The 11,425-nt window shown below is 42.7% G+C and overlaps 1 protein-coding gene across 2 annotated transcripts in view; it reads left to right on the top strand.

Moving 5' to 3' along the window:
* The first annotated feature begins 361 nt into the window (after nucleotides 1–361).
* The window catches only part of LOC113050108 (TSC22 domain family protein 1-like), a 12,289-nt gene continuing 1,225 nt past the window's right edge, over nucleotides 362–11,425 (top strand). Inside the window, exons 1-2 of one of the 2 annotated variants that reach the window (XM_026212792.1) lie at nucleotides 362–2,258; nucleotides 10,434–10,485. In XM_026212792.1, the coding sequence (XP_026068577.1) occupies nucleotides 1,150–2,258; nucleotides 10,434–10,485 (1,161 nt within the window). In that variant the 5' untranslated portion in view covers nucleotides 362–1,149. Of the gene's footprint in view, nucleotides 2,259–9,954; nucleotides 10,224–10,433; nucleotides 10,486–11,425 lie in introns of those variants that run through there. The other variant, XM_026212793.1, reaches the window with a different exon arrangement.

Here is an 11,425-nt window from a genome sequence, read left to right on the forward strand (position 1 = left end):
GCTTCAAAAGATATAATTTTAGAATGTAACGTACCGTTACAGATGTGCTGCAATATTATTACTTTAATGTCACTGAAAACAATTATTTACGCCGCAATATTTACTAAAAGGTTATTTACTCCATGTACTCCATCAATTGTTTATATTGTATATTTTTTAAATAATAATACAAAAATGCCGTGTGGAAACGAATGAATGATTGTCCGTGATGTATCCGCATTCGTCCGGTCCTCAGTCTCTCCGCCAGCCGCTCTGAGATCAGCCGCTCCCGCTGCATCTCAACCGCGGGAACCGCGAGACATCTGATCCCGGATCAGCGCTGGAGCGCCTCGCGATGGGCGTGTCCTGCTCTCCGCGGCTCCGCCCCCTCTGGCGTCACCGCAGCTGCTAGCTCGTCGGTTAGCGTGCTAACAGCGTTCGGCAGTGATGAGACAGAGACAGGATGAGACAGCAAACCTGCGAATGAAGCCATTTCAGCATCCTCACGCAGGCCAGAGAGCTAAACGCGGCGGAGAACAGATTTAAACCCGGATTTAGGTCCCTATTCAGTCACACCAGGAGTTCGGAAGAGCGTCTGCAGCGCTGAGGTGATGTCCGTCTGTTTATGTTCATTTATCAGCCGTCACTGACTCGAACGCGCTCTTCTGTCTGGACACACGCTGTTAGTGGACTGAGTCAGTGTTTAATGTGCTAACCAGGAGCTAGCTGACGTTAGCCTGCATTATTTAGTATAAACAATCTGTTGGAGCAGCTGTCAAACTCTTGTTTGCTCTGTAAATGGGGACTATAAGCGGTTTCCTAACGACGTCACTGCACGGACTGTAGTGTCTCCATCAGGTACAGTACACAGTCTACCGTGTTTACATCCCAACAGATGCATCACTCGGACTCCAGCGGAGAGTCACCGGTCAGCAGGAGGATGTCCCACCCATCAGTGACCGGTCGCAGGGGCAGCGGTGTTACCGTCTCATCTGATGACCACCAGACGTCCCCGGACCCCATCACCCCCCCCACAGCCTCAGCCTCCTGACCCCCGGGTCACAGGTCAAGAAGAAGAGCGGCTTCCAGATCACCAGCGTCCTGCCCGCGCAGGTGTCCTCCGCCAGCGCCAACACCAGCCTCGCCGACGACACGGAGAGCTACGACGACATGGACGAGTCTCACACCGAGGACCTGTCCTCGTCCGACATCCTGGACGTGTCTGTGTCCCGAGCCACGGACACCGGCGTCCCCGAGAGGAGCTCGTCAGAGGAGACACTGAACAGTGTGCACGGGGGCGAGACGCCCGGAGTCACGTCGCCCAACGAGCCGCTGATGCAGCAGGGGTACATGGTCAATGGTGTCCACCATCATCATCATCAGAAGACTGGACGACCCGCGGCTCCTGCGGCAGTCCCTGTTGTCCAGCCGGCTCCGGGCTCCAGCGGGCGCTCCGGCGTGGATGCTGCTCCGTTACCGGACGCCTCCAGTGCTTCTGTCCCTCCGACCGCGAGCGCAGTGACCACCGCCTCTCGCTTCAGGGTGGTGAAGCTCGATTCCAACTCGGAGCCGTTTCGGAAGGGTCGCTGGGTGTGTACGGAGTATTATGAAAAAGACGGCCCGGCGGGAGACGCAGCGGTCGCTCACAGAGCGGTGGAGAGCATCATTCAGTCTGAACACGAGACCACGAGCGGCAGCTCCTCTGGAAGCACTTTGAGCGGCGGAGGAGACGGTCAGCAGGCTCACGCTCCAGACCCAGGCGCCGGACAGACCGCTCTGTTGGGTGTCGAGAGTTCATCTGCCTCGGTTCGACCCTACAGTGTAGAGACCCAGAGCAGCACCAAACCTCCGGTGTCCGTCAGCCAGAGCGCTCTTCCTCCAGTGGAGTACAGCCCGAGGCCCGCAGCTCAACCTCTTCAGATTCCTCCGGTGTCACCCAGAGCTGTGCCAGTGTCCGTGGGGATACCAGGGCTTCCTCCGGTGCCCGTGTCTCCGAGGCCACAGATGAGCATCAACCCTGACCAAACTGGAGCCCAGCTGTCCTCATCTGCCGCTCCGAGCAACCTGCAGCCGCTGCACGGGGCCGCTGTACAAGCGCTGAGAGCCCCGCTCCCGCCGGCGGGCCCCGGGTATGTGACGGCCTCGCAGCTGGAAGATGCCCAGAGACTCCTGCTGCAGCACCACACACTGCTCTCACTGCCCCGGCTGACCGCAGGAGGCATCGCCGGCCTCACCGGACCCCCTGCGTCTGATGCTGCTGTCTCTGCTGATGAGGACAGGTAAGAGACGCTCTCTCAGACCGACTGCTTCATGTGACTGTGATTGTATGCACTGTTATTTTAAGATAATTTCTATATTATAATATTTTTATTTTATGGATATTTATATAGAAATTTAAATACATTTATGTAAATCATGTACAATGTATTTATTTATATATATATCATGCATGGTGATGATATATATATTTTTAATTTTTTATTTTTTAATATATGTCAATAAATGTATTTTTCTCCCCTTTTGTCCTAGTAGTGTATTCTATTTGTATTTTTTAGATATATTTCAAGTAATCACAAAATGTCATTGAGGGGTGAATCTCATAAAGTCCAGATCAGGTTTTCAACTCAAAATCAGAGAAAGTAAGAATATTGTAGTATTTTGCAGTCCTATTTGAGACCTTAAATATTTTAGGAGATTTATGTGACATCAGCATGACATTAAACCCCAGGAGACTGTAATGCAGAGCTCTTGTTCTTCTCAACACGTTTCAGTAGTAATCTTCATGAGCTGGAGTAAGTGTGTGCTGTGTATCAGTGCAGTGGTTTGATGAAGAGTTTGTCCTTGAATGAGTCGCTCTGTTCTTCACTTCTGGTTGCTCTGTTTGTGGTCAATCTAGTGCCTCTAAATATATCCGCTCGTCTCCGGAGAACTCTTTCCTGTTCCTCCATCTCCTTAAAACTGAGGACCGTCTGGTTGCCATAGAGACGCATCTGCAGTGATTCAGCAGAAGATGAGAGTGTGGCTCTTCTGGTCACATGATGATGATGATGCTGGTGATGATGGTGATGTTGATGATGGTGATGGTGATGATGATGATGATGATGGGTGATGATGATGGTGGTGATTATGGGTGATGATGGTGATGGTTGTTATTATGGGTGGTGGTGGTGGTGATGGTGGTGATGGATGATGATGATGGTGGTGATGAATGATGAAGATGGTGGTGATAATGATTCGGGTGAGTGTCGTTACCCTCTTCATGTCCTGCAGGGGTTTAATGCAGTGATATGCTGCTGTTGATTCAGATCTACACGTTTGCGTTGAATGTGGATTGATTTCTGCTTCTTTAACACCCGAGGCTCTCTGTTTACCGTCCACAGAGTTAAAGTTACTGAGTACATCATGATTTCTGCTCGGTTTATAACTAGTCTCTTATCGTCACGTGGCATGTTTTCTCATCTCAGTCCTCTGTTCAGTAACGTTCTCTTCTAGTTTCTTCTGTGCTAGTTTTCTGCTACAGAAACTCCTGATGAATCAGATTGATACGCAGTTTGTTTATTGTTTGTCATTAATCGTTTCATGGCATAAAACTGTCCTCATATTACAAACACACAGTCAGAAATGAACAGTCACAGATGCTCCAGGAAGAAGTGTGTGATATTAAAGCTACTGTATGAAAAGTTTTACGTAAAAAATATATATTTTCAAAATCATTTTTCTTGAGAACACAGTTTGGAATAAAAAAATAATATAAACTTAGCATTTTAAGTATATTGCTTGATTCTATGTGATGATGTGTGGTGTGTTTCTTTGTGTTTTTATTTTGTGTTGAGGTAACAGTCCAGTGGAAAACCCCCGCGGTGTCATGTGACCCATGTGTGTTTGAATCATTGATGTACGAGTCCATCGCGTGTGTCATGTATGTAATCATGGACGTCAGATGATTCATTCAGTGATTCCTTATTCATACTGAACATGAAACCTCAACCGCACTCTCTTTACGTTCTTAAATGATGATCTTGGTCTTGAATTATGTTGAATATTCAGTTAGGTTTATAGAATCTTGTAGAAGAGCAGCAGTGCTCACAGTCACATCAGTGTTTCGCTCTGAAATCCTCCTACTGAAGTAAAATGTTTATCAAATGAAGTTGAAGACTGCAGTGCAGCGTTGATATCTCGATCTAGTGACAGTATTTCTGCTTGTTGAGCAGTTTTCTGCTCTTGAATCTCATGGTGTTAGCTGAGCTCAGGCAGGTCCAGTTATTGTCCTGCATGTTCTGTATTTGACAGAAGTGATGATGTTCTGAGATCATGAGTGACTCAGGTGTGTGATGGAGTAGATGTGCAGTGCTGTGTGTGTCCTGTAGGTGTCAGTGAATCTCCACTCACAGCTCTCTCTCTCTGTGTGTGTGTGTGTGTGTGTGTGTGTGTGTGTGTGTGTGTCTCATTTAGAGTGAAATTGGATGAATCTCTCTATCAAGAACATGTTCAGATCAGATTTATCTTTATAATTGTCTCCTTTATGTTTAATAAACCTGATTTTGTATATTACAGATATTGTTGACTTACTGTACAGAGTTTGTAAGTCGCTTTGGATAAAAGCGTGTGCTAAATGCATAAATGTAAACAGGCTTCATTTTGAATGTGTAATATAACGTGTTTCTTCTTGAGATATTTGTAGTTCATCCAGTTCTTCGTCTGGAGTCAGAATCAGCTGCGTTACTGCACTGCACCATCATTTACTGTTATTTGTATTTTTACTTCTGCATTAGTCTTGGGCTGTATGTGATGGAGAGAGCTTTGCAGAATGACAGAGACACATCTGGAGTTGATTAGTGTTTTCTCGTTGAACGTCTGTCTGATTTCTGCTCCTCGTGTTTCTGTTCTGTTGTGATGAGATGTATTTGTTAATAACAGCTCTGTTCTCATCAGATATTGGATAAGACACTAATACCTCTCACAGACGTTATTTGGATTCTAGGCTGTTCATCTAACTGTATTCAGGCTTTTATGCATGTTTGATGTGAATCGTTAGTTGCACATAAAATCACTTCTTCTGTGGTTCTTATAGTGAAGTGTGTCTGTTTATCTACTGATCGTTCTTCGTGTTTATTAGCGATGCACGATAATGGATTTCTTAAACACTAAGTCTCTCCTGTGCAAAGATCGTAATTTATTTTTAATTGAACAAAAACGTAGTTGTTAGTTAGAATTAAATAAACCGTAATATTCTTTTATAATAAGAGTACACGGAAAGCTTTGAAAATAACATTAAATAATGAACTACAAATAAATGTTCTGCATTTTATATCAAAATTGTTCAGACTGATGCATTGCTAAATTTAACATTTTATTTGTAGAATTAACATTTGGATATGGTCTAAATCAGTAGAGAGGGTTAGGGTTAGGCTTGTGAAGTTTAGGGCTAGCTTCTGACCTTTAAACCCGTGATTTTGGCATCAGTTACTGCTTTATTCAGTCTGAAACAAACTTGTGTTATTTGTGTATTTTACTTAAATTTTATTACAAGTACATTCCGATTACGTTCCGGTCATGTCGAGCATCCCTAGTGTTTATGTTGAAGCTGTTCGCTCAAATAGATGACAGAATCCCACAGACTCATGCCAGACCTTAGCAACACCCTGGCAACCGCTCGGATGACTCTAACACACTCATCACACACACACACGTGTTCTCCAGCGAGTGTGAGGTCAGTTTGTGTTGGGATGGTCATCAGACTTGCAGCAGCTTCATTCAGCTCTCATGTGTCTCTGCATTCATTCTGATTAAATCATATAATCTCACGCCTGGAACATGTGTGTGTGTGTGTGTGTGTGTGTGGTCAGACCTGTGCCTGTGGAGTGACACGCTGAATTAGTATCCACATAAGAGCTCATTCAGATCTCAAGATTTAAAATGTTTGTGACACTGCAGGACTGCTGAGTCACTGGATTAAAGCATCTGCTAAAGCTCATTAAAAGTGCTGAAACCAAGAAATGTGATCAAATATATGTCTCTCATTTAAATTGATTTAACCTAAAACACTGATGCTGAAGAAAAACAAATCCAAGTTATCTGTCCACCATCCAGAGTTTCTCACATTTCATCACTCACATAGCAACTGTTGCTAAGGCATGCTGATTGGCTGAAGTCATAAAGTCTCTGTGCTCTTACATAAGAGTCATGATGAGAGCGAGTCGTGCAGCACATCCTTCAGCTACACACAGACACGCACACACACACACAGACACACACACACACACACACACACACACACAGACACACAAAAACACACACAGACACACACTCACACACACACACACACACACACACACAGACACACACACACACACACACACACACACAGACACACAAAAACACACACAGACACACACTCACACACACACACACACACACACACACACACACACACATTATTATTACTAGTGCTGTCACAATTATGACATTTTGGCTCATAATTTATTGTCCTACAAATTGTGATACTAAACATTGGGTCTGGATGATAAACCACACGTGATATTAATGTGTATCTCGTCAGTAAAGCCGTTCTGTGCTCAGCTCGTCGTGAACGGGGCTCTGTGTGAAAGAGAGCAGCTGATGGTGATTTACCTCTGATAACAGAACGGCTTTACTGACAACATACACATTAATATCACGTGTGGTTTATCATCCAGACCGACGGAAAACAATTCATCCCAACCAATGTATATATTATTTTACAGCAACTACAACTATAGTAATGTGTTTCTCTGCTAGTTTCTGTTGAATGTTAAGATTCTCTCCTCCTCCTGTTACTAACCACGTTGAATTTTAGCCCTTAAAAATGCAAGCCCTGATAATATAATGTAGTATTTTTTTCAATTAGTGCAATTCAACATGCTGCTTTTTTCTTTCAAGTACATTTGTCATTCCTGATTTAAAACAACATTTTTCAGTAGAAATGATATCAGCAACACAAACTGAGTGAGAAGTGTGCTGAATAAGTGATCGTGAACATGAGAAGGTCTCGCTGGAGATGAATGAACTTCAGCTGCTCATCTCAGATCATCTGACCGTCTGACCGAGAGTCACATGATCAGTGACACACATTTCCTCACATTTGATTAGTCACAGACGCAGTGCACAATCTGGAGCGGATTAGAGTTTTTTCTCTTTCTAGCACACTGTCTGTATGTGTGTGTGTGTGTGTGTGTCTGTGAGAGAGAGAGAGAGAGAGAGATAGTGTGTGTGTGTGTGTGTGTGTGAGTGTGTGTGAGTGTGAGAGAGAGAGATAGATAGTGTGTGTGTGAGAGTGTGTGTGTGTGTACTCTGCAAACCTCAGTGTTTGTTTGGTTCGTCTGCTGGTGTGTCTCTGTTCTCTTTGTTCAGATTCTGTCTTGTTCTCCTAGAGTTCAGATGTAGATGTTCTCGGGCCGCGTGTTTCTCTGTGCACACATGTCTCTTCTGCTAGCGTGTTGTTGTTGTACACGCGTGTGCCCGGCTCAGTCTTTGTCCTGTGTGTGGACGCTGGGCTCATGCTGTGTGTGGTGAGGCGTACACTGATGAAACGAGACGAGCAGCACGTGAGAACACAGGACACGCTCATCGTAACGTTTATATGGTGTGTGTCTGAACCCCAGCTCCTGATTGGCTGGTTCTTCTGATCTTCACTGTTTATGTAACAGTGGTGGGTCATGTGACTCCAGTGATGTTACTGCTTCAGCGTCTCCTCTGGCAGTGTTTGTGTGAGTGAGCTCTGAAGGAGCGTCAGTAAACACACACACACACACACACATCGGGCTCAGTGTTGGATGTGCTCGGTGTGTGAGGGTTCGAGCTGGATGTGAGGGATGTTTGATTGATGACTCGGGGCTGCTGGAGCCGGAGAAGATGCCTCTGCAGCTGCTGTTCTGGGAACTGAAGCACCGCAGGTAACACACGCAGAGCATCTCTGACACGTGTGTGTGTGTGTGTGTGTGAGAGAGAGAGATAAGATGAGATGTAAATGATCCACACATATAATGCAGTGATTGAGAGCTGAAGAAATCAAGGCTCCTCAGAAGATGTTTGAAACATGATTGATGGAGAATCAAGTAAAGCTGAGCTGCTTCAGTCCAGGAAGAGTTCATCTGGAGATATTACTGACCTTATTCTGACCTTTACTTGATCACAATCAGACAAGATTTGACATGAGGAGCTCCAGAATTACACTAAAAGGAGCCTGCTGTGTGTGTGAGAGAGAATCTGTGAAATATCATCTAAAAACCCACGACAGATCCTCTGTAACGTCTCCAGTGATCCTCTTTCATCAGAAACTGATTACATGTGATCTGGATTACGTAATCCCATGCCAAAAATACAGTAGTGTTAATTAGATTCAGTTATATTTTAAAATACTCGTCGTAATCAGACTACAGTTACTTTTTGATAACATGATTACGTTTTGTTTACATTATTCATGAATGATTGATTCTCCCTCATTACTCTTTATAAAATCTACTCTCAGAAAGATTCACAGAAAGCATTTCAGTTTTAAGAAGCATTTTCTCAACCTTTGAAACACTGTTGCATTACTAACTACAGTTTATATCATGTAATTTGTAATCGGTAACAGATTACACTTTTCTAGTAATCTACCAGTTTCTGGATGAGTGTTTCTCTGGAGAAGGAACTGATGAATCTGAAAGAGGAAGTGATTGGATTAATCACTGCAGACTATAGATGTGACTCGATCTCATCATGTCTGATGCTTTTATCTGCTCGTCAGTCTGTTCACATCAGGTAACACTGATGAGTTATTAGTGTTTTGTTGAGAAATCTCAGAGTACTTCACTGCTACTGTGAGGTTTGATCAGAGCTGATGTGTTTGTGTCTGCTTCTCGTCTCTGTGTTCAGTGAAACAGTGCTAAAGCATTAGTCCATCCTCATACATCTTTCAGTGCGTATGGAAGGAACAAAACAGCCTGAAGTACGAAGTCTGGATATATAGACAAGCAGTTAATGAACTTGACATTTATATATATATATTACTATTGTTCAAAAGTTAGGGATCAGTGAGACTTGTGATGTGTTTTAAAGAAGTTTCTTCTACTCATCAAAGTTGCATTTATTTGATCAAAAATACAGAAATAAAAATTAAATCTCACAAAATGTTATTAGAATATAACATAATCTTTTCTATTTTAATATCCTTTAAACTCTAATTTATTTCTGTGATGCTCCGCTGTATTTTCAGCATCATTCCTCCAGTCTTCAGTGTCACATGATCTTCAGAAATCAGAATAATATTCTGATTTATTATAAGAATTATCAATGTTGTGCTGCAATACTTTTTTCAGGATTTTTTTATCCTAACACTTAACAATTTAACACATTCTTGCTGAATAGAAGTTTCAATTTCTTAAATAAAATGTATTGACCGCAAACTTTTGAACTGTAGTGTATTTTGTTAGAAAAGATTTATATTTTAAATAAATGCTCTTCTTTTTATTCATCAAAGAATCCTGAAAAAAGTATAACAGGTTCCAAAAAATATTAGTTTCCAGCACTGATAATAAATCAGTATATTAGAATTATTTCTGAAGATCATGTGACACTGAAGACTGGAGGAACCTAAAATAGAAAAAAATTAATTTTCATCATAATATTTCACAGTATTAATTTTTTTCCCTGTATTTTGGATCAAATAAATGCACCCTTAATGAGCAAAAGACAATTGTTTAATAAACTTTTTAAATACTTTTGAGCGGTGTTGTGTGTATATAGGCTTTATATACTAGTATAGAGATAAATGTAATTTTTTTACATTAGTGATGCATTGATTATGGTTTAAATTTAGAACGCGTTCATATTTTGACAACTGTTTGCAAACGAGCGCGCTCCCGTGTTGGCTCTAGGTGGGGGCGGGGCGTGGCATAAATTAGTCAAATATCCCGAGCTCTCAGCCAATGGCGCGCTGCTGCGCGCTCTTATTATGCTAATCCGCCAGCGTCTGCGGATCTCCTGCGCTCCCGAGCGCCTTTGTGTCCAAACCACCGGCGCATAACGGAATAATCCGCGAGGATGTGAGGTTCTTCAGCCGTGTGTGTGTGATTCGGAGCGTCTGATGGGCGGAACAGAATGAATTCTCCGTGTTACCCGGTGGCGATGGATGTCGGTGTTTGTCAGCTGAGGAGTTTTTCCATCTCGTTCCTGTCGTCGGTTCTGGGCGCCGAGAGCTCGACAGCCGTCAGTCTAGATAACAGGTGAATGTGGATGTAATTACGCGAATGTGATGTAATACCCGCACCGGAAAGCCCCTCGCGTCCCTCGGTTTCGGTTTCGTTTGACTGGATCTCTATCTGCAGAAGCGTCGCGTTTGTGTGCGTTTATACAGATGTTATACGACATGATGACTGGACTGATGTAGATCAGGGGTGTAAACGTGTTTCTCGTTTTGTTTTGTCTCCCCACAGTTCCTCAGGAGCCAGTGTTGTGGCCATAGACAACAAGATCGAGCAAGCCATGGTGAGTCTGATCTGCTTCACAAACACTAATAACAGGAAACACAATAACCAGATTACTGTCATTAATAACACAGTCATAGAGATACAGAATATAACAACACAGAACAGCCAGCACAGTGTGTGTGTGTGAGTGTGTGTGTGAGTGTGTGTGAGATGAGTGTGTATGGGCTCTGGGCTTGTTGCTAGGCAAACACTGACACAGGGATGCTCTGAATAACCCAGCAGCTCCACCCTCCGGATGAAGAACATTCTGTTCCTCTGCGGCCTGAAGATCAGTACAGTCCCTGTGTTCTCACGCTGGAGATGCTAGAATATAGATGCTTCGTCTGTGTTCAGGAACTGGAAAATATCTTTGTTCAATCATCACAACTGAAAGCACGAGACGAGAGACACAGGGATATATCTGTTAACTAAAATTATAAAAAAACTAATGTAACCATTACGTAACCTGATATATAAAAGACTTATACTTATTTTATTTCAGCAGCATTTGGCATTTTAGTAACTAAAGCTAAATTAACTAAATTATTAAGAACAGAAATAAACGCTATAATTAAAACGGTAACAAAATATAAAATCCCAATTCAAATATGAACAAATACTATAATAGTGTATCAATAATATTGAAACAACACTGAAAAATTAACAAAAGTGAATACTAATAACACACACAACAACAAAAGTGATAAAACATGAACTAAAGTTCAAACGCTCAGCGGAACAAATGTATCGTTCAAATGTAAATGTATCAATTTCTTTTTTTCTTTCAAGGGAACCGAGCGCACCCTAAAATAATGACATGAGAATATTTCTGTAAATGTTTGCAAGGTTCTTTGGGTTTTTTTTTTTTTTTTGATACACTGGTGGTCAAAAATTTTGAATAATTGAGATTCTTTAATGGTTTTAACATTGCTAATAATCAGAAATGTTTCTTGAGCAGT

Source organism: Carassius auratus, chromosome 31 (genome assembly GCF_003368295.1).
Source record: "Carassius auratus strain Wakin chromosome 31, ASM336829v1, whole genome shotgun sequence".
In the NCBI taxonomy this organism is placed as follows: Eukaryota; Metazoa; Chordata; class Actinopteri; order Cypriniformes; family Cyprinidae; genus Carassius; species Carassius auratus.